This window comes from Psittacula echo, assembly GCF_963264785.1.
Source record: "Psittacula echo genome assembly, chromosome: Z".
Taxonomy (NCBI): Eukaryota; Metazoa; Chordata; class Aves; order Psittaciformes; family Psittacidae; genus Psittacula; species Psittacula echo.
In genome coordinates, this window is record NC_137742.1 from 51,910,919 (window position 1) to 51,935,594 (window position 24,676).

The window sequence follows — 24,676 nt, forward strand, 5'->3', positions numbered from 1 at the left end:
CAAAGAATTCAACTTCTCCATAACAGCAGTTGTAATTGAAGTATTTATCTCACTTTTCCTATAACCATTATACCCTGTTATTCCTGCAACATCCTGCATACCCCTTCCTCTACACTCCTGGCAGGTCTTTCAGAAACCACAGTCTTTAGCAAACATAACCCCTAATGTCTCTAGCCATTTCTCATAACATAGCAAAGGAGCGAGTCACATTGGTTTTTTTTTTGTTTTGTTTTGGGTTTTTTTTTTTTTTTAATGATTAAAAAAACCCAACTCAAACCCCAAAAGAATAAGATTTAGACATGGTTTAAACAGTAATGAGCTTCTGCTACCACTATGAAGAGGAACAGCAAAAGCATTGTCATCTCGCCTGATGCCTGAAAATAGATTTAGTAAGAGATGTTGCAGATACCCAGCAGCACCATGGGCATATGGGACAACTCTGAAGTCCCATTAAGTTTTCATACACAGTACAAAACCAGTTTCTGATCTCACTATCACTACCTTCAAATTATTCTTCATATCTTCCTTTTCAAGGCATCACAGTCAGCACTGAGTCTTTCCATGCTTGCCTGAGAATTTTGGCAAATAGCAGTTCATAGGTCTGGAGGACAAATACCTTTTAATGAGACAATCTACTTGGAAGGGGAAGGAGGATCTGTAATAATGCAATTATACTTAAAGTGATGCTTTCATAATCCACAAGAAATTGAATCATTAACTATTTTTACATATGATACCAAAAAGCATTGTTTTCTCATTTGAATTTAGGATATAAGGAAGAAAATCTTTGTTAACAAACAAGTTTTGTGTTTTCAAACCAGAGCATATTTCCCTCATTCTCAGTCCGTTTCAAGCATGACAGAGATAGCTTATTAGGCTGCTACAGCATATGGGATTGAGGGTGGTATTTGTCTGAAGAGTCTACATTTTCAGTACAGATGTTGTCTCAATCACATCTGCTCAAAGAAACTTGGTAACACAAAGCCCATCCTTATATTAGCAATTTTTTGTCTGTAAAACATCAGCTACTAGATGACAAAACACACCCCACACAATCCAGTTTAGTCACAAGCCACACTCAACTGACAACAAACCGCAGAGCCTGACATATCTGAAAATGTCATGTCAGGACAGACTGAAAAAAAAAAAAAAAAGGAATGAAAAGCTGCTTGATGAGGAAGATGAAAACAACCATGACTGAATTCCTCTCAACACCTTCCAGCACCTGTGCCAGATACAAAGAGCCAGATCTGTAGCAATACACAGGAATGTACCAGCCTGTTCTTTCTTACCCCAGCACATCTGCATCAGTCCCTTTGGAAACTCTGGTGACTGCAACACCAGGCTCCAAAGCCCTGGGCTCCTCAGCTCCAGCACTGCCCATAGTCAACCCAAGGCTTGCTGGATAAGCAGCTCGAAATGCTGTTACACAAGGACTCGTGACATGACTACTGCTGGGCCATCACATGCAGATGAATCCCACAGAAAAGGGCAGGAGTCTGAGCCAGGCTGCAGAGCAGGGAAGGATCAGCCCCACAGCTCCACTAACAAACCAAAGCTCAACTGCAGCCACTACAGCGCTACATAAGAACTGGTGCTTCTTAATACAATCTTTTATACACCAAAGGCAAAGAAAAATCACTGGTGTAACAGCACTGAAAACTATTTGCTGCTTGTTTTGAACAGGCTTCCTTTTGAAAAGACTCTGTTGAAAGAAGAGATAGAAAAACCAGAAGATAAGAAAAGGCCAGTTAGTCAGGCACTAGGAGTAATGGGTACTGTGTTATCTTCTTTTTCTTAAAAAGAAGACTCCACACATTGTTTTGGTACTCTTCACCTGGAAAAAGAAATTAAATAAAAAAAAAATCAACATTTAAAGTCCTAACATTTAGAAAAACAGACAGCTCATTAGTAGCAAATTCATAACAATAAAAAATTTAAACCACCAGTAAAATTTGCAGATTCTAGTCAGAAAATGAAGACATTTCCAAGCATTTCCCAAAACTAAGATCAAATATAGAGTTTTGTTTCCTATACATGAGTTATCAGTTCAGCACTCTGACCATCACATGTTTGTTAGGGAAGTTAATGAACAAATCAAAACCTTTTATTTCAGCAACTACTACCAACAAAGCCGTGCTTCACGTCTGGTGAGTAACTTCCTAACACCAGGGAGCTCTCACCCATGAACATGAAACCACAGAAAAGCCAAAATTCTTTAATCAATATTTAATTAAATTTAGTGAAGCATAGAATGGAATGTGTTATATGATTAAGAGTTCTTGACAGTAGTGAATTGTTCATTATAACTTCACTACGTGTTTCAGTGATACAGTTTGCTTCTGAAGTCCAAGGACTCCCAGTTACCAAAATTTACATACAGATGTTTGTTGACAGGTTTTAAAGTGAATTCATTCATACTTCAGAAATATTTTGTACTGGAAAAGTGTCTAATCAGAGAGAGCAGAACTTATTAGTCAGAAAGTGTTTTAGATACTATATGCATCAGTGTTGTTTTTCAGCTATATTCAAACCGACATCCAACATAGGAGTTCTCTTCAATCAAACCTAGAAACCAGTCTTCTGCATCAAGTTAAAAAAAAACCCAAAACAAACAACTCATCATCTGCTACTAAAAGCTTCAGAACTTCTGCAAGATGCACACTATCTTACTGCACATGTGAGAAGCATGGAAACAAGAACTGCAAATGAATAGGTTTATACTTGCATGTGGAGTCTACAGACCGTTGAGGGAAACACAGCTTAGTAAAATCTCACCGCTCAGAAAGCATCCAGTTATATTTGTTTTCAAACAAAAAGATTGAAGATGTGTGTGTCTAGTCATGGAAAAAGTCTAGACAGAATAAGTAGGAAACTCAGGCAATTATAAAAAAAAGGATTGAATTGCTGCAGAAATTTCAAACATACACTGCTCAACAGTGCTTATTTACAAGATTGTTTTTTAAAAGTCACTGACCATTAAAATTGTGTTTAGTTCACAAACCAATCTGTTTTTACAGGTCTTTAATTCCATAAACTCTGGTATTCTTGCCAACAAACTGCATATAAGCACACAAGATCTTTTCTATCAAGACTAACTTTATACCGGATTTTCCTGTTCAATTGTAACAAGCATTGCTCACTTCATGGCTTTGACAGCTTCAATAAATTAAAATTGATGTATTCGATTAAAGCATAGCTTTAATTCTGACTTTAATCTGAACCATAGCTAACATGTGATTAAAAATTTCCTAAGGAAGAAACATGGTGATGCAGAGCTGTTACCTAGAAAAATATTAAAATCATTTTGAGGACTCAGCAAACAAATAATAGAACAATCAGAATCTTTCATGCTGTAGAATTTAGCTAAGAATTATTAGATGTTCTTCAGCATCTAATATTTCCCATGTTTTTGCAGGTTATGAAAAGAAGTCATGGGATTATAAACCAGTTAATTTAACATGTTTTACAGAGATTTTGTTATTAAGAACATTAGTAACTAGAAGATCTCTAAATCATGAGCATTATCAATTTCAATAATATCTTCAGGGTCCATCTTTGCTTCGTGATGCCCCTCCTGTAGATCATCCAGGGAAGCCAGAGCTTCAGTCGTATCACTAGCAAAAGTCTCACGAGATGCATCATCATATTCTTGCAGGTTGAGCCCTCTTATGGCTTTTTTCATCTTCTTCCCTAGAACTTGTATTCTCCTCTTCTTAGCAGCTTTTTTGTTTTCATACTCCTTTTGGTTCTCCAGGTAGAATATTTCCTTGAAAGAGAACAAAACAAATTTGGGCATATTCAGCTTACTAGTGTTTCCTGAAGAAATTTAAAGTAGCTAAAAAAAAAATATTTACAAATACTGTTCAGTAGTATTTAACTAACATTATCGATAATAGAAGCATGAGGATAGAAGACTGCACTTAAGGAAAATGCCCCAAAGATGATAGAAGGCCTGGGAAGCTGGCCTTGTATGAGAAGCCTCAGAGAATAGGGTTTGGTCAGCACAGAGAAAAGGTGGCTCAGGGAAGACCATATCATCAAGTTCCAGTATTTAAAGGGTGGCTACAAAGAAGATGGAGATCTCCTTCTTACAAGGAAAAAAGAAGGGCACAAAAAAAAAAAAAAAAAAAAAAAAAGGAGATTCCAACTGGACACAAGAGGGAAGTTCTTCACCATGAGAACTATCAGCCACTGGAATCACCTCCCCAGGGAATTGGCTGATTCTCTAATGGTGGACACTTTTCAGATTCAGCTGGACAGGGTGCTGGGACATCTTGTCTAGACCATGCTTTTCCTAAGAAAGGTTAGACTAGATGATCACTGAGATCCCTCCCAACCTGGTATTCTATGATAAATTACTTTGTTACATAAATTCTCAGCAATCCCATAGTATATGTAAATAAGCATCACTAAGTTTGCACTTCAAGTGTGCTGGTGATACAAAACTGGGAGGAATGGGTGGTAGACCAGAGGATCACACTGCCACATGGAGGGACCTATCGAGGAAATACGACCAAACGTTTTATCACGACTTGAAAAAAACTTCCTCCACAACTGATATTTGAGTTCATATCTCATTGTCTGTACTGTCAAGCAGTTGTGAACCTCATTAACATCTTCTTTACTGCAAAATATCACTGTTACAAATTTCCTCTATATTTGAAAGAATGTAGCAGAACTAAATGCTGCTACATACTCCCCTTTCTCTGGTTATTTTCTTCTCCCTAAAACCTGCAAGCCAAGTGTGAAGGACATGCAAATCTGTGATGCTGGTATATATGACAACCTCATGATGACAGGATTACACATTTTTACCACAGTTTTCTACAACAAATGAGTCTCATACCATCAATGAAGTTCGTTTAGTGAAAACTGCTGTCTCATTAAACACTTGTCAGTATCACCAAATGAAGAATGAGACACACAAGTACAAGGGCACGGAAGAGGTGTAGGAGAGCAATTTTTTTTTTCTCCTTTTTTTTTTGTAAAAATCAAACTTGCAACTTTTTTGTGACCACCTTAAGCTACGCAAGGTTGTTGCTTTTTCTGGATTTTCTTTTTTTTTTTTTAAATTTTTTTAAAAACTTAAAATGACAATCACAGTTTATGTTGATTTGTTTCTCAATTCCCAGTACAAGAGGTTAGGACAGTTTGCCAAGTGAGTTGTAGCAAAATAAGTATTTCTTTTATTAAAAGCTTCAGTGAAGTTGCAAATATAATGCAAAAAAAAAAAACAACAACCAACCAAACCTTCAAAAAAAACCCCAAACCAAGCCAAGTTGCTTTAAGTGAATTAAAAAAAAATACCATCTCAGTTTACTTCATACCTTAAAAGGAAAGGCAGTATTTGCAAGCTGACAAAGCTGATTTGGTGAGAACACAGATGATGCTAGTGAGCAATTCAGACTAAGATCAGACCAGTATCTGACTTAATGGGAAATATTGCCTGGCACTACAGCTGAAGCTTTATAGGAAAGAAGTATTCCATTAAGAGAACTCTGTTCAATTCATGTACAATGACAAAGAGCTCCCAAGGCAGAAATATAACTGCAGACATCATAGCTGTAAGGTATACACAAACTAAAGAAAAATCCAATGTTCATCTCTTCAGATTCTACACTCTTGACATCCTCAACAGGGTTTTGTGACTGATAACATGTAAAAGGCGTTCTCCCCACCTAGCGTGAATGGTAATTCATTTCCCAGGCTCCTTACACCCCCCATAAATTTTGATCATGAAAAGCTGGTTTCTTTGCAATATAGTCAGTTGCGGTAGAAGCTGAAAGAGATTAAATCAATATTTCTCGTAGAAAAAAAATAAATCCTTTGGACCATCATTTGCACTCTTGTTGACAATTTTACCTTGATTTGTTCTTCTTTGATACTAGGTGTGTTCTTCAGCAGGTTTAAATAAACGCCCCCTGGTGTTCTTCTCCGAGTGCCATTCTTAATAGGGAAAGAACAAATACATAATAGCAAGCTTAATATGTAAGTGTTGACATAAACACAGCATCTAAGACAATTCTTTGTATTGAGACAGAATTACAAGAAATGTTCTGCTGGGTGAGGTTTTACATATAACCAACCCTGGCTATGTTTTATTTCTGACTGAACTAGTCATAAAAAGGTCAAAAACCAGATTAGTACATTTGGACAGGTAAATTACAAGGTTGCAAAAAATTCGCTCTAGAATATAATACCAACTGTTCAGCTACACACTAAAACTGATTTTGGTAGCGAAGAAACAAACTGTGAACAGTATTCTACTATCACAAAGATCTAAAATAATGTATATGCTAGGTTAAATATTCACAACACATAAATATTCCTGACACATAAGACCAGTAAAACATCAAAAAATTAATTTAATAAAATTACATAGATCACTTTTTTTTTATTGTACTCTGCAATTCTACAACTTACTGCATATCTCCAGGATTTTGCATTTCTGCCTAGGTAGGAAATGCAACACATACTTTGTAGTTTCTCCTCACAACACGTTAGTTCCATGCTTCAACAGTTTTTAGTGTAACAGCAGCGGTGCAATATGCCATACCACACTGAAGCATGAATGGACTCAGCTTTGAAACCTTTGTAAATTATAAGCACTAATTATCATACTACTACCCAACTGCCCTTTGCAGTCTGCGAAGTTGAACTGTTACTCCAGTGCTCTGATATTGTACTAAACATGATACTTTCTACTAAATAACGAAGTAAAACAAAATCCAAAAGTTCTAAGAACAGAGAAGGTAATTTTTAATATTCTTGAAACAGGATGATAAAAGTATGTGGCATTTGCTATCAGCACAAATTCCCAACAAAGAAAAAACAGTATGATCTGCCTTTCAAATAGCGTGCTCTGATCTGCAGCCAAAGGAACCTACGCCACCAGGAGTGGTGTCCTTTCATCTCCTTGGTTAGTAAGTACCTTAACCTTTCAAGACAACAGACTGCTTCTAAGACAACCTGGTAGCTGTAAAGTTGTTGTCTTCTTGGGGTGTTTTCTTTGTGTGCGCGTGTGTGTGTTTTTAATCATCCCCTTTCCTCCTCTCTACTTCTAGTGCTGGAACTTAAAAGACAAATTATAAACAAATGCCTGAAAGTGCTCAGTAGTTCCCTCCTTTTATTTTTTTTTTCTTTGGTTCTGAACTTTTGCAGTGAGGCTCATTATTAATAGAAAACCCCCAACATAGCGAGAAATTCCAAGTAGAGGATTTTTACCATGATTTTTAACAGAACTCAGTACTCAGTTTTGCTCTACTGATACTCAAGCCAAAGGTTCTCTAATGAAGCTGATATTCCCTTTTCAAAGCTACTCTTAGAACATAACATTAGAAATGCTCACTGATGAGTATGGTGAACTCTGATGGCACACTAACCCAGTAGATATGTTTGGCATCACCGACCTATCTGACTTCCTGAAGAAATGTGCCAGAAGTTTCACATGGATCCTAACATTACAGATTTTTATTCAAGCTTCAGAACCTGTCCCACTTAGTTCTCTGCTGAAAGATTCCAAGGGGAGGCAGGGTAACAGATACAATGTTGTAACTGTAAATCAGATATTAATCTCAGTACAAAAAATTGCGTAATCCCCAGGTTCATTAATCTTATTGTTTACTCAAATCCCACTGGACGATTACCTTAATATTCGTTTAGTGAGTTTCATGGCAAAGGAAGGCCATGAAACTGGGTGAGAACCTGGCCAATGTGAAAGCTGTGCAATGGCCCTACGTAAATATTCTCCAAGTTATGTGTGTTGTGTGCCTCCCCACCAACAAACCCAGAACACCTCAAGTTTCTTACCACTATGAATAGTCCACCATTTTGTTCCACTTCAGCTGTTTCCATAAGCAGTTCAATAGCTTTCCTCTTCCCAATTATTTTCACTACCCGGGCAATTAAATCTTTCTTTGGCTCACAAAGGCTGGGAGGAGGGGGAAAAAAAAAAGAAAAGGTACATTTATTGTCAGTTTAAGTTCTTGAAGTAAAATGGACCACAGAAGTTCCATAATGAGTAATTCATTCTGTGAAACATAAACCTGTGCTGAAATTAAAGATCTGTATATTTAAATGTGTTTCAATGACTTCTTGAATCAGACTTCAAAGTACCAAGTTTCGGAGGGATAGTTTTTTTTCTAAAGCATGCATTTTAGATTTTTTTCAGTGGAAATGCCTTGAGTTATTGTTTTCCTGCCACAGACATGTGAAAGATTAAACCAAGTAAGAAACTGCAACGACCTGATTAGGAGAAAACTCCAGGAACTCGCCAACAAAGTTTTAAGTTGACAAGCAGGTATTCCTTATTGCAGCACCGGGAGACATGGGGGATAGCTCCTCCAAGCGTGTCTCCCTCAGGCATCAACCAGGCTGTGATTACATCGTCCTTAAACATACATATTCATTAGATTACACGCATTACATCATACTTTTTAGAGAATGCCTCCTGTATGCATACAAAACTGTGGTAGTGGGCTTTCGGACCCGGTGGTTATTTCTTCATCACTTTGTTTTAGGATCATTGTCATATCAGTAACCAACAGGTGGCTCTGGCAAAGCTTATCTTAGCAATTTCCTTTTCTCTATAGCTGCTAACATATCCTAATGTTCTTGAGGTTACTTATTTACAACCCTATTCTTCAATCAACCCCATTCTTCAATCCCCTATTTTCTTGTCCTATTGCAAATTCTTTTGCAACTTAGTTATTCCATTTTTATTTAAAGTTTCCTGAAGTATTTCCCTGTTTCTGCTTGATGCTTAATTTTGTTTCTCTTCCATTCGTCACAGTTCATCATGGTTTGTTTGCAACACCAAAAGGAGCGTTGGACCGTTATACATGTAATTACAACCATTCCTATTATTACAAACACAGGAAAAAAAAAACTGTCTCAACCAGGAGAGATTTGGTACCCATGATGTTAATTTTTCCCAAATTTCCTCAAATCCCCATGAGGTGCTGTCCTGCGCCACTTCACGAAATCTTTTAACTTGTTTCCACATTTCCTTTAGATCAGTAGTAATTCTTCCACTTTGATCTATATAGGAACAACAGCTATCATTGATTACAGAACAAACTGCTCCTTGGGAGGCTAAAAGTGTATCTAATGCCACTCTATTTTGGAGCACTACTTTGAACAGGCTGGTTATTTCTTCTTGTAATGCTGGAACAGCATCAGCAGTTTGATTTTCCATTTCCTCAATTGCAGCTGAGATATTTACAATCGCTTTTTCTAATTCACTAACAGCTAGAGATGGAATAAGCCATCTAACAAAGCTATGGAAAGCAGTGTTTTGTTCTGCTATGGGATTATGCCCTCATTTGATTCTTTTAATAAAACTCTGAACCCAGGTTCCAGAGGGATGAATGTCTATTACTGTAAAGTTTGGAACCACTACACCCAGTGTGCACGTCCTTTTCCAGTTAGGAGGCAAAGCCTTATAGGCATTTTCTCCACATAACCAATACCACCCTTTCCCTTCAGGAACATTCCAATAACCAGTTAAAGGTTTTTGAAGGTGAAGTTGCATTGACCAGCTGCAATATGGGTCATTTCCTACTGACATGTTGCCTTGATTAAAAGTTTTATTTAGCTTCTGACATATTTGAGGCTTGTATCCTTAAAACCTGTAAATTTGTATGGCTCTTGTCAGTATACACAGGATCTCTCCAGAATCTATTCCAATATGTCTTAAAGGAGACAGGGAGGCCAATTAAAGGAATACTCAGTCTCCCTCCTGATTTAGGTAGCTGAGTACAGATCCAACAATCACTCTTGTTTAAGACATCAGTAACATTTTGTATCAATCTCAGATACAGATTTTGATTCCATGCTTCTACACCTATTATTATACAAGTCCAAATTATGATCAATGTAGTCTCATATGCGTGGGCCCTGAAGACTCGACGCGCCATACTTTCTCTCGGTTCTGATGTGTTTCTGGTTCTGGTGCCTTCTTGATTCTTGAGTAATGTATCCAAGCAGGCTGTTCCTTTATCTTCACTGCTGTAAAGGTAGTCGTAATACCTGGTATGGTCCACTCCACTTCTCTTCTAGGGGATCACCTGCAAAATTCTTTATAAAAACCCAATCTCCTGGCTTAACAGGATGAATAGGATAATCTAAACCTCTCGCTCTTGTCCCTAATATTCTCTTATTTCTTTTAATTGTTTTCCCAGATTGATCAGAAACTGTCAGACGTAGCCTTCCTGAAGACTTTCTCCTTTAAACAGTGACTGATATGGTCTTCCATATAAAATTTTGCATGGGCCAGCCTCTTCTTTCGACCAAGGTTTAGATTGAATTCTTAATAGAGCCAGTGGTAAGGCTTGGTACCAATATAACCTAATGTATTTTATTAATCTGTTGTTTGATGAGATGGTTCATCTTTTCTACTTGCCCACTGGCCTGAGGCCTCTATGGAACATGTAGATGCCAATCAATTTCTAATTTTTTCTGACTTCTTGTAAGAATTTTGCACTGAAGTGTGAGCCTCGGTTGGAAGAAATTGCCACTGGTACTCCAAAACAAGGTATTGTATCATTTAATAATGTTTTAATTACTTGTCTTGCATTATCTACTCCACAACAGAAAGCTTCTGGCCACCCTGAAAAAGTATCTGTCAATATCAACAAATATCGACAACCTCCTTTTCTAGGTAATTCAGAAAAATCTATTTGCCACTGTTGTCCCAGATAATTCACTTTTCCAATTGTCCCTACCTGATTCCTGTTTTCAGTCTTAGGGTTATTTTTCAGACATAGTTGACATTGTTTTGTCACTAATTGCACTACGGTATATAAATTTCTTCCTATGATCTGTTTTAATGTTTATACAAGGCATTACTTCCCCAATGAGTTTTGTTATGTTCTTCTTGTATCGACTTCCATAACTGATTATAGGGGATCACTACTTGCCCATCAGGTATTTTTATCCAACCCTTTTCATTTTCCTGTCCTTCCAAGTCTTCAATTAGTTTCATATCTTCTTTAGAGTACCTAGGTTTATTTTGCTCAATTATCAGTTTACTGTCAGGAATTAAGGACATCACCTCAACTCTTTCTGTTTCTGCTGCCCATTTAGCCTCACGATCAGTCAAATTATTTCCAATCTCTTGATCAGAGTTACCTCTTTGATGTTCTTTACAACGTATAATAGCCACTTCATTGGGTAATTGTACAGCTTCTAACAATCGTAGAATTTCCGCTGCATGTTTAATTTGTCTTCCCTGGGTATTTAAAAAGTCCTCGTTCTTTCCAAATTGCTCCATGTGCATGAACTACACCAAAGGCATATTTGGAATTAATCCATATGTTTATCCCCTTGTCCTCTGCCAGCTCCAAGGCTCTGGTCAGGGCTATTATTTCTGCTTTTTACGCTGAGATGTTAGAGGGTAATGGTTTAGCTTCAAATTACCTTTGAAGCTCTCTGTATAAGAAAAAAGGTGTAAAGTCAGACTGCTCAAGCTACCAAGGTATAACTCTGCTCTCCATTGCTGGAAAAATTCTTGCAAAAATACTTTTGAACAGATTAGTACCCGCTATTGCAGAAGAACTTCTACCTGAAAGCCAGTGTGGTTTTAGAGCTAATAGAAGTACCACACACATGGTATTTGTTCTCAGACAACTTCAAGAAAAGTGTAGAGATCAGAATAAGGGGCTCTTTGTAACTTTCGTTGACCTCACCAAAGCTTTTGACACTGTGAGCAGAAAAGGCCTGTGGCTGATCTTGGAACAATTAGGTTGTCCCCCCAGGTTCCTCAAAATGATTATTCTGTTACATGAGGATCAGCAAGGCCAAGTCAGATATGGTGATGCACTCTCTGAGCCCTTCCCAATAACCAATGATGTGAAACAAGGCTGCGTTCTTGCACCAACTTTATTCACAATCTTCTTCAGCATGATGCTTCAAAGGGCTACTGTAGACCTCGATGAACATCTTGCTTTGCGGAGGTGGCTGAGCTTTTTGGGCTGGAAGTCAGCTTGAAGAAGACAGAAGTTCTCTATCAACCCGCACCACACAAAGAAGATTATCATCATCCCCACATTACCACTGGCAAGTCAGAGCTTAAGTCAGTTCAGCAGTTCAGCTCTCTGGGAAGCATTATTTCCTCAGATGCCATGATCAACAAAGAATCATACAATCATAGAATAGTTAGGGTTGGAAAGGACCTTAAGATCATCTAGTTCCAACTCCCCTGCCATGGGCAGGGACACCACACACTAAACCGTGTCACCCAAGGCCTCATCCAACCTGGCCTTGAACACTGCCAAGGATGGAGAATTCACAACTTCCCTGGGCAACCCATTCTAGTGCCTCACCACCCTCACAGGAAAGAATTTCTTCCTTATATCCAATCTAAACTTCCCCTGTTTAAGTTTGAACCTGTTATCCCTTGTCCTGTCACTACAGTCCCTGATGAATAGTCCCTCCCCAGCATCCTTGTAGACAGACAACAGAATAGCAAAGGCATATAGAGCCTTCGGAAAACTCCATAGAAGAGTCTGGTGCAATAAACACCTGAAGAAAAGTACAAAGATTAGTGTCTATAGAGCCATTGTACTGTCTATTCTTTTATATGGGTCTGAATCATGGGTTATCTACCGCCATCACCTGCGACTCCTCGAACGCTTCTATCATCGCTGCCTCCATACAATTCTAAACATCCATTGGACTGACTACGTCCTTGAACAGGCAGGGGTCACCAGTATCAAGGCCTTATTGCTGCAGTCACAGCTGCGCTGGGCAGGGCACATCTCTAGGATGGAGGATCACCGCCTCCCTAAGATTGTGTTTTACGGTGAACTCACCACTGGTTACTGCAAGAGAAGTGCCCCAAAGAAGAGATATAAGGACTCCCTGAAACAATACCTCAGCCTCAGCCATATTGACTACCACCAGTGGTCCACCTTGGCCTCCAATCCGGAGACTTGGAGACACACCGTACATAACGCTGTTGTCTCCTTTGATAGCACATGCAGAATTAGTCTCGAGGAGAAAAGACAACGTAGAAAGAATCGCACTCTGCCTATACCACCCAAGGAGACCTTTCACCGTGCTTTTTGCAACCAGATTTGCCTATCCCACATTGGCCTCTTCAGTCATCAGCGCGCTAGTAGTAAGCGTGGGTAGAGCCCTTCCCAAATCTTCGTTCGCGAAAGTCAAGCCATGATGACCTTTGAAGTTGTAGTTATGGCATATCCTGCTCTTTGTTTACCGTCTTTAACAAAGCTGCTGCCATCGGTGAACCAGGAATCTGCACCCTCCAGAGCTCCTCCTTCAGATCTGGTCAGCTCGAAAATACTGTCTCTATAGTGGCCAAGCAATCATGAATCAACAGTTCAGTAGGGGTTTCCTGAAGGAAAGATGCTGGATTCACATTAGTGATCGCAATTTCCACATCATCCAGTTCTACTAGGATGGCTTGATACTTCAAGAAACGTGATGGCAATAGCCAATGTGTACCTTTTTTGTTCTAGGACTGTTGGTACTGCATGTGATACTAACATCGTGATCTTTTGTCCCAGTGTAAATTTTCAGGCCTCTTGGATGTTTAAGATAACTGCTGACACTGCTCTCAAGCATCCAGGCCAGCCTTTACTTTGTTCATCCAGTTGTTTTGAAAAATAGGCCATTGCTCTTTTATAAGGTCTCAATCTTTGAGCCCAAACCCCCAAGGCTATTCGATGTTTCTCATAGGAATATAGCCAAAAGTGTTTAGTTATGTCCAGGAGCCCGAGAGCTGGAGCTCTCATGAGTTCTGTCTTTAAACTTTAAAACCCTTCTTCAGCTTGATCTGTCCATTTTAGAAAGGTTGGATTTTCTTTTAGCAGCTCATATAAGGGTCTTACCAGAACACCATAATCATGGATCCAGAGTTGACACCATCCTGTCATTCCCAGAAATATTCAGATATCTTTAACTGTGGATGGTCACGGTGTTTGACAGATTGCTTCCATCTGAGCTGCTCTAAGTTCTGCTTGTCCTCCTGTTATTTTGCATTCTGAATAAGATACTCGAGTTCAAATGAGTAGAGCCTTCAATTTAGATACCTGGTATCCATTTAGCCCCAGAAAGTTTAACAATTCTACAGTTCGTTGAACACATTCTCTTCCAGTTTTGGTAGCAATTAACAGGTCGTCCACATACTGTAGTAAAGTTCCTGTCTGGGTGGGTGCTTCCCAGAATTGTAATTCTTGTGCCAATTGATTTCCAAAAATGGTCAGGCTATTTTTAAATCCCTGAGGTAATACCACCCAAGTGAGCTGTGTCCTTCTTCCTGTTTCAGGGTTTTCCCATTCAAAAGCAAATAAGTTTTGCCTTTCTTTGGCCAGAGGCAGACAGAAAAATGCATCCTTTAAGCCCAGAATGGTAAACCACTCCTGATTAGTATTCAATTTAGTCAATAAGGTATACAGATTAGCTACTACTGGATGAATGTTCTCCACAATTTTGCTGACTGCTCTGAGATCTTGAACTAGTCTGTAACTTTTCCCATCAGATTTCTTGAATGGCAAGATAGGAGTATTATATTCTGATTCACATTCAATTAATAATCCATATTTTTTTAAAAAATTATTTCTTTGTTTCCCTTTCAATCCTCCAATTTTAAGGGATATTGTTTAATTCTAATTGGGCAGGCCCCCCTTTTATTTCTACTTTAACAGGCAAAGCATTTTTTTCGCCTTACCTGGAACTTCAGATGCCCATACTCCCAGATATACCTGATTAACGATTTCTTCTATTTCAGGGAGGTCCTCCTGTTTGCTTTTCTGTTGAATTAAAGATAAACTCAAAACTTCAATTAATTGATCGTTTTGGACTCTTAATTCCATTTTGCCTTCTTTAAATGTTGCTTCCTGCCCTAATAAAGATTTTTGGAGAATTTGGCAGGTATAAAAATGTATGCATTCCTATTTGTTTTCCCAATTTATACTCTAAGGGTTTCAGAAAGAATGCCTTTTTTGGTTTCTTTTTTTTTCTTTTTTTTTTTTTCTTGGTGGCCAGTAGCTCCCACACCTGTAACAAATTCTTTTCCTCTGATATAATGTCAAATAAGTTGCTCCTGTATCCACTTAAAAATTCCACTTTTATTTCCTCTAGTCCCTAGTTTTAATTTAATCAGTGGATCTGCTACGGTAGATTCCCCAGGCCCCTGTCAGTCTAGTTCCAATTCAGTCACCGAAGCCACCCCATGGCACCCCCCCCCCAAGGACAGTCTCACTTCCAACAACCAAACTCCTTACAGTTTGTGCACTGATCCCATCCCACAGGAGAATTCAATTTCTCACCTCTGCCTGACATTCCTCCTCCCCTCACATTAGTCCCTCCACCAGTTTCTACTTGTCCCAAAGCAGCCACTGTAGCCATGCCTATAGCACGACTCAGCTCTCCTACCTGTTCCCGATTCCTATACACTCTCCACACTTTAACATTCTCAAGTCCTTCTGCTGTTGCCAGTGACAGCAACCTCTTCCTCCTTATCAATAACAGATGGGGCAGATGCCAAGAGTGCTCCTTTAGGAGGTACCTGCGATGCATAATCCCCCAACCTATCTTCCTGATTACTCTGGGGTTTTTTTTTGGTTTTGGTTTGTTTTTTTTTTTTTTTTTTTTTTTTTTAAACTTTAAACATCATTCCCCCAACATCTCTCCAGCTTAGCCTTCTGTTTTTCCCTGTCCTTTTCCAAAGCCAAAATTAGGGATCTGGCACAGTTATATTAATTTCACATTCTGTCTGCCACTCTGGGTGGTTTCTTAAAGTGAAAAACATATCTGCATGCATTACTTCATCCCATTTTCCCTGCTGCCTCAAAAAGAACATTAATTGTAACAACGTGTTATAATTCAGAGTTCCATTTATAGGCCATTTCTCCTGATACCCCAGAGTATACAACAGCCACCATTGGTTACAATATTTCACCACCATTTTCTTATTTACTCAGCCGCCAGGAAACCCTCCCAGTTCTTTCCAATGTGCCAAAATGTACCCTAAAGGACTCTTTTTCAAGATCTCTTCACTCTGCCAATTTCCCGTTATGAATCTCGCATTCACATGCACACACACACAGGATCCCACAGACACGCTTCACACAGTTACAACACTTGACACAGAGACTAAAACTGTTCTCAAACGAACAACAATTACCAGTTACAACAGTCTGTCAACAAAACCAAAATCACAAGACCAAAATCATCACTACAACAAGCCACAAAATAGACACACTCCACAAAGTTACAACACTTCAAACAGAGACAACAATTAATAACAGTCTGTCACCAATACCAAAATCACTAGACCAAAATAACTATAACAAGCCACAACATAAGTCAAACACCAGTAAAATCCAAAACCTTTTCTACAAGACGCTCACTGCATCTTGTAGGACCCAAACCACAGGATGCCCCCTGGTCTTGTGGGTGTATACCAAATGGACGCTAGCAGGCGGGTATACACGTTTACGCATGAGATTTCCTATCTCGATTTACGGAAGGCTTCCAAACGCTGCGTATGCTTACCAAATCAATTTACCAAACCAAGATGCCCCCTGCATCTTACAGACTATATAAGAAAAAAGAATACCTTTTATGAAGATGGTCCTTGTCTGCTCCCGCCGTGATCCGAATGAGTCAAGGGGTCCCTCTAGGAAAAATTCCCAAGGGCCCTAGGGAGCCCTGTCCTCAGCGGGTCCTGCAGCCGAGCAGAGAGGGTCCCATTTGGGGTGCCAGATTGATTAGGAGAAAACTCCAGGAACTTGCCAACAAAGTTTTAAGTTGACAAGCAGGTATTCCTTATTGCGGCACCGGGAGACATGGGGGATAGCTCCTCCAAGCGTGTCTCCCTCAGGCATCAACCAGGCTGTGATTACATTGTCCTTAAACATACATATTCATTAGATTACATACATTACATCATACTTTTTAGAGAATGCCTCCTGTATGCATACAAAAATGTGGTAGTGGGCTTTTGGACCCCTGGTGGTTATTTCTTCATCACTTTGTTTTAGGATCATTGTCATATCAGTAACCAACAGGTGGCTCTGGCAAAGCTTATCTTAGCAATTTCCTTTTCTCTATAGCTGCTAACAAAGCCTAATGTTCTTGAGGTTACTTATTTACAACCCTATTCTTCAATCAACCCCATTCTTCGGACCTATACAAATCTCTGAAATTAAAACATTAAATTCTGTTGTGCATTTAACAGTTAAAATTGCAGCAAGCTCGCAGTTAAACCAACAATTATTCAGATACAACAGTAAGTGTAAAAGTTCCCCTGTATCATGTGCCATTCAGACAAACCTACATACTAAAAACAGAAATCAGCCTGTTGATTAATCCAAGATAACATATAAAATGCAAACAAAAAAAAAAAAAAAAATACTGCAGTATCACCAAGTATTCTCTTGTTAGTAAAAATGTCCTCATACAGAAAATTTTGTTGTCAGTCTGCATGAAGGAAAAGTATGTACACTCCTATTGGAAAACATTCTAAGTCCACAAATCAATACCACTTGCCCAGAGCAAGAGTTCAAATGCTAATTCTCATTTTTTAATGACAAAGCTTCTCACTAAGGACTTCAGTCCCAAGAACCACAGCTCAGTGATTTTACATTCTGGGGACCAACAGACCACCATCATTACCAAAATTTCCTGAAGACAACCAGCAAGCTTCATCTCTTCAAATGACACTACTATGCTATAAAGTTGCATGTGCTACAATAACTGCATACAGAAGGTGTCTGAACACAGTGCGGAACTATTTAGATCACCCAGGCTACCTTCAACTGCTTCAACTGTATGACTGAAGTTTATCTGAAATTAAATGTTAAATCTCATATTTTAGTGACAATTGCCCCAGTCATGAAAAGGATTGCCCAACCTTTTTATATGACTGAGTTCTAAATTGTGACTTACTGGAAGAAATGAAAATATTTCTCAAAGACGCAAAGAATTCGAGATAACCAGGACTCCTTAGAAAACTGTTTAAATAGACCTTGTGTTAGCAGCAGCGGCAGTTTAAACGATCAAATCCCCACCTAGTGTTCATTCTGGCCCTGCACAATCCTCCGGTATGTGTGATTTAACTAGCAGCTGTTCACTGCAACAGGAACTGAATGAGGTAGGCAATAAATGACATAACATGGCCAGAAAAACTCTTTGATTTTAGTTCGCTGTCTGGGCCAGCACAACAAGTTATGAATCCAGGCACAGAGAGCACGCACAGATGAAAGAACAGTGCTGTCACATGTATAACCACAATCCTACTGATGCAGTTCAGCACTGCTACTACTACAAAATTGTGAAAGACAGGCTTCTGCCTTACTCTGATGAAGCTCAATAGAGCAAAGAAAAGTTTATTACAAAATACATGCTCGAAGTTTTCAAATTCATAAATGAAAAGACACTGAGAGCTGACAACAACATTAACAATTGTCTAATAGCTGTATTTCAGCACCTGGTCATACTAAGTAGCACATGTAAAACCAACAATGACCAATAAACCCATGCTTTATTTAAAAGTCAAGCTATCAGTAAATCCTTAAACTCTTGTTCCCTGTTTAACATAATTTTCTTCTGTGGCAGTTTAAGAATCTAGAGTAAGAATGACTGCAAAGCATGTCCCTCCCTTGGGAAATTATGCAGCAAACTAGCTCAGGAATCAATCTGTCTGCAAACTAGCAATTTAAAAGGAAGAAAAAAAAAAGGCAACAGGCTTTTGGACAGGGAAGTTAAATTGTGACTCAGCTCATGTACAATAACTGAATAGCACGACTGTGAAAAGAACTGGATGGTGGTACTGTGCATATGGCTAGAACTTCGTAACCCCAACACTGGCTTCCATAAATGAACACAGAACTGCAGCTCAGTTTCACAACATAGAAACAAGTTGATTTCAGTCCTACTGTCTAACTTTGGTACAGCCCTTCATTACAACAGCAGCAAACCATTTTTTTTCAGACAAGCATGTTCCACATTAAGAATGTGTGTATTTCAGAAGCTGTGTTCTCCAAAACACTACACAGCAAGTAATCTACAATTTCAAACATTTTATAACTTAGCCAGATTTTTATGGTGACCACAGAAGGCATTAATTGGTGTCCAACTCCAAATACACATTTTCACTCATGAAGTATTTCCTAAAAACAACCCCACTACTAAATCTGTATTGTGAGAAACAGAGAATTTTTCCTTGCCATTGTTCTCAAATAATATTTTGGTAGACCTTAAAGAGAAAAAAAAAATTATAAATTTGACAGTATTACAGGCTGCTTCTACAAGAAGCTAGCCATAATGCTGCATTTTAATCCCAGGATTTTGGAAATACACACAAGGCACTCATGATGTTTGTAATGTCGAATGTCATCTTACATATTTAAAAAGCAAGAAAGTTTTTCTTCTTCCCTCTTCTTTTTCATCAACAGTTTACCAATACTTACAGAAGTGAAGATAACGCTTACTAAACTCACCGATAAGCGATTTCATCTGCCACTTTTTCCTCTGAATCTTCTTCTGTTATCTCATACCTTCCTTTATATTTCATTTCTTGTCTTTCACCTAGTCTGTCTTTCAGAGGTCGCTTCCGTCTAACAGAGCCTTGTCCATTTTCTTCTTCTGCTGGCAATGTTTTCTTATCATCATGCATGTATTCATCCAGTTCTTTATCTAAAGTCTCTGCCTCCTTTTGCTGAGCTTCCTTCATCAGCTTTTTAGCCAGTAAATAATTGTAAGTTTCAGACTGCCTGCTTCTGTCAATACTACCATCCATGCCTAGAATTCCAAGTTCATTAGCCACTGCATCCTGATTCTGCTCCTGGAGCACCATACCCCAAATGTTGTTGACCTTCTTGCCACCTACAGCAGTTTGTTTTTGGTGGCTCTGGCTAAACTGAAAAGGCTCAGATTTAGCAGGAGGGAAGTTGAAACACTTTTGTCGTTTTCGTTTCCACAGACAGCTGTCATCATCAGATTCAGAAAAGCTTTCATCACTTGAATCTACACTTTTGGTTGTTCGGTAAGGAACACTTGGTGCACATGATGAAATGCTGCTCTGGAATGGTCTGTCCAAATCATTGCCATCAAGTGAATTCTGAAATGAAAAAGTAAATGTCCATTAACTTAATTACTCTTGTAAATTAAAACAGCTGTCAAATCACACCAAAGATTTGATTAGCTCACTGATCTCACAGCAGTCACTTACCATCGTCTTTGCTGAATGAAAATTATTACAAGACTGGAAAAACTATTAAAATTCCCAAATTGGACAAAGATACAACATGCACAGCACTGTCAAAAAAGTAAAAACCACAGCAATTTACCACGGGTGTTTCATGGTTGTTTTTTTTTTTTTTTTTTTTTGGGGGGGGGGGTGGTGTTTGTTTTTAATCTGTAAAGAATTTTTTTTTCAGTTTGAAAGGGGTCAAAATTAGTGATCTGCTAGGAGAGACTGATCTGAAATCAGACTCCACTGTCCACTGTCTTAAGCTCGGTATGAGAAACTGAGATGGGATTGCACCTATCTTTTGTCTCAGAGATGGGTGTGAGGAGTTAAGATTCCAATATCCATTGCCTGAGGGATGAGTGGGAAAGAGCTGAGATACCACTCTTCCATCCATTACCTCAAGGATTGCTGCCCATTATCCCAAGAACTGCTGCAGAACCCTGCCGCTAAAGAGCTGACTGCAAGATTAGGGAAAATGGTCCACCAGGAACATGCAATACATGACATGAAGAACACAGGTACTTCCCCCAACTCATTATAAAAGAGGGAGAAAAAGTAATCTGTCCACCGATGACTACTGTGGACCCTGAGGGACACCCTCCATGAGACATTGCCATGAGGGCAACTCCACAAGACACACTGCACTGGGTACCTTCAAATGGATGATTCCAGAAGGTCACCTTGCGGACTCTTGGGGGACACTGGTCTGATATCGGCTACAATCCCTGAAGGACTCCCACCACCAACGATGACGGATCCCCGGGACACCACTGGATTCACTCTCTTTCAGCACCATGAATCCTTGCTTCATTTCCATCCTTTTTCCAATCTGTCCTATTGCTATCCCCTTTATTAATAACTTTTTGTAATACACCAACTGATCAATAAAGGTACTTGACCTCATTTGTGTCTTAATTTCACTCTTGGGATCACAAGCTGAAATAGGGTCTGACACTGGGGTTTTCTCCAGTTGGACCCTAACACCTGCAACCACAACAGTCTTCCCAGAGACTCAAACAAGAAAAAAAAAATGACCAAAAGAAACCAAAAACAAACCCACAAAATTTGGATGTTGCTCAGACTTTGAGAAGCTAACAGTGCATTGCAATTCTGGTTCAGTCAGGACAACACATCATCAGCTGGGGACACCAGTACTTTACAAACTGGGGTTTGCTTCCTTTAAGCCAACAAAGCACAGACTCACTATGGCTTCTAAATTAATTAGGACAAAACCCCTAAAGTTTCAACATACTTCACAAAAAAGAGTCACATTGCTATAAAAATACTGACAAAATGTTGTTTCCCCATACACTTGACAAATAAACTAAAACATTAAGAGTCAAGCCTGCTCAAATCTGCATAACCTGCAAAAGCACCACAGGTAACATAACACAAAACTCTTATTCCAAATTGCTGGAAACTTTCAGCCATGCTGTCTGTGCTGATCTGTGGTAAGAATTTTCATTACTCATAACTCCATTTTTTTCCCAGCTGGTTTCCTATCTTAAAGTTATGTGCTACCCCCTGATGTCCTGGGTTCAGCTCTAACAGTTATTTTTCTCCTTCTTAGTAACTGGTGCAGAGCTGCGTTTTTCAACTTTAGCCCAAGGACAGTGCTGATAACACACTGATGTTCTTAGTTGTTGCTAAGCAATGGTTACTCTAATCAAAGGCTTTTCAGTCTCATGCTCTGCCAGTCAGGAGCAGCACAAGAAGCTGGAAGGAAGCAGAGGCTGGACACCTGAACCAGACTAGCCAAAAGAGTATTCCATACCACAGCACATCATGCCCAGTATATAAACTTGGGGGAATCACCTGGAAAGCCCAGATCGCTGCTCTGGTCAGACTGGTTATCGGTGAGTGAGTGGTAAGCAGCCGTACTATACATCACTTGTGGTCATTGTTTTCTTTTCCCTTCCCCCTTAAACCACATGATTTTTAGAAATGGACTCTCTTCCTTTAGCTTCAGGTGAAATTAAAAGAACACCAAACAAACAACTTCATTTAACCTTACTGCTTTCACCACCATTATAGGACCATTTCTTCATTCTTCTATTACCAAACAAAAAACCACAGGTCTTCAACTAATTTTATCATGTTATGAACTACAAACTTTTAATTTAAAATGTATTCTGTATGAAGATAGGCTGAGAAAGTCGGGGCTGTTCAGCCTGGAGAAGAGAAGGCTGCATGCAGACCTCACAACAGCCTTCCAGTATCTGAAAGGGGCCTACCAGGATGCCAGAGAAGGACTCTTCATCAGGGATTGTAGCAACACGACAAGGAGTAATGGGTTCAAACTGAAACAGCGGAAGTTCAGGTTAGATATAAGGAAGAAGTTCTTCATTGTGAGGGTGGTGAGGCACTGGAACCGGCTGCCCAAAGAAGTGATAATTGCCCCATTCCTGGCAGTGTTCAAGGCCATGCTGGACAAAGCCTTGGGCACCATGGTCTAGTGTGAGGTGTGCTCGTGCCAACGAACGGGGTTGGAACTAGATGATCCTGAGGTCCGTTCCAACCCTAACCATTCCATGATTCTACACAAAAAAATAATCCCATATCTGTAATAATTTACTTTGTGCTACACCTCCCAGAACTATATTGCTAGTAAAGCAAATTAACTACAGAAAATAAACATCCTTAGACACGGAGTGTCATATACTGTTTTATCTTATTTTGAAATCCCTTCCTGCCCGCACACCACCATGAATTCCTCATGAACTTGATAACCCACTCTAAGGTGAAAACACTGAGACACTCGGCAACAAATAACATCTCAGCTATTCACAGGTGCAAGAGTTGTGAAGCCCAGCGAAAGCAGCGGCCGTCACTCCACGTGCTTGCTACTACGGGTTATTCTATTGTTCTTGCAGCGGCCGGCGGTATCGGTGAGCGCTCTCCTCGGCTCACCAAACCCAGTGCCCAGCAGCAACAACAACCCCGCCACCCGCCCCGCAGCATGCGAGCTTCCCATGAGGGGGCACCGGGGACACAGGCCGGCTCCTGAGCCCAGAGCGATCTGTGAGTCCTGAGGAAGGGCCCCTGATATCCAGCCGCAGGGCCAGAAACCCCTCCGCAAGCGCTCAGCACCGCCAGGCTCGGCTGGGCATCAGGGGCGCCGGCGCGGCCTCTCGCTGCGTTCTCCCGGTCGGGCCTTCCTACTAGAACCCAGGCCACACCGCCTGCCACCTCTCCCTCCTCACCTGCTGCGGCTGCCCGGGAGAGCCAACACCAGGCATGTCGGAGTCCGAGTCGGAGAGCTCGCCATCCTCCACATCGTCTTCCATGCTCCGTACCTCCAGCGCCATCTCAACACGCCCGCGACGCCGAAGCGCGGCGACGAGCCGGGAAAAACGGTGCGGGCGCAGCCGTGGCACCTCCCTCCCACCAATAGGGAGAGGGGGCGATGGTGACGGAGGCCGCGGTGCGTGTCGGGTGTGCCGGCGAGCCGGTGGGACGGCGGGAAGGGGCAGAAGGGAGGTTTGGGGGGGGGGGGGGGGGGGAAGGGATGTGTGATAGGTTAAAGGGGCGCGCCTGGAGTGGAGCCGCCATGTTGTGAGCGGCAGGCGGCTGCTGTGGTTGTGGGAGCGGTAGAGCTGGCGCTCCGTGCTGGTGTTCTGCCGTCTTGTCTCGCCGTTGCAGTAGTGAAAATGCGCGGTGCTGCACAAAGAAAGAAGTTCAGGTGAAAACACGGCTTCGCCGCCAGCCCAGGGAGGCTGGCAGGACTCTCAGTACCGGCTGTCGTGTGCGGTTCCTCAGCACCGAGGGAAAAAACAACAACAACAACAACAAGCAGTTGTTGTATTATCGAGGTAGTAAGATGGCCCGTTTTGATCTCGACATCAGATTGTTGGGGCATTTCTTCACAAATCGTGGAAGAAAAGCACATCCTACTTGCAGTGTCACTCAAAACCCCCTAAAAGCTGGGAAAAACGTCGTGTTTCCTGCTAGTGAACAGGAAATAAGTGACCTCCCTGGTTGCCTTTCAATGTAAATTACTGTGTAGTATTACGCCTTTGTTTATGTATGACTCAAGCCTTCATTTGTGCGCTGTAAAACAAAATGTCATTCCCCGAGTCTGTATCTGGATCTTTAAGACAGGACACTGCATATTAGGTGATGTTCGATTAAGAGATTGATACTCTGAGCTATTTTTATTTACCACAGGCTGGCAAAATTAAATTCCTGTTCAGAACTTGTGTGAACAACTAGAAGAAGCCTGGTCAGGGAGTTTAAACTCTCTCCTGACCTTGTGTGTAATGACACATAAATGAGATGGTATTTGGTGACCAAAGAATAAAACAGTGAAGATGTGAGTGTGAAAGTGATGAATGAATATAGACAGCATTGGTTAGATGAACCAAATGTGCAGTATCCTCAGGTGATGTAAACAAATGCAGATAGATAATTTCATTTGAGGGCAGGCCTGCATCTCTAGAAATTTAAATACAC

At 40.2% G+C, this 24,676-nt stretch overlaps 1 protein-coding gene across 1 annotated transcript; it reads right to left on the bottom strand.

The window, feature by feature from the left end:
- Positions 1–507: 507 nt before the first annotated feature.
- Positions 508–23,567, bottom strand: PHAX (phosphorylated adaptor for RNA export). Its single transcript, XM_080637560.1, has 5 exons — positions 23,428–23,567; positions 19,473–20,092; positions 7,813–7,933; positions 5,866–5,949; positions 508–3,769 (listed from the first exon to the last, which is right to left on the bottom strand). Exons 1-5 carry the CDS (start codon positions 23,530–23,532, stop codon positions 3,500–3,502), a joined length of 1,200 nt encoding a protein of 399 aa, XP_080493686.1. The 5' UTR covers positions 23,533–23,567; the 3' UTR covers positions 508–3,499.
- Positions 23,568–24,676: the final 1,109 nt, after the last annotated feature.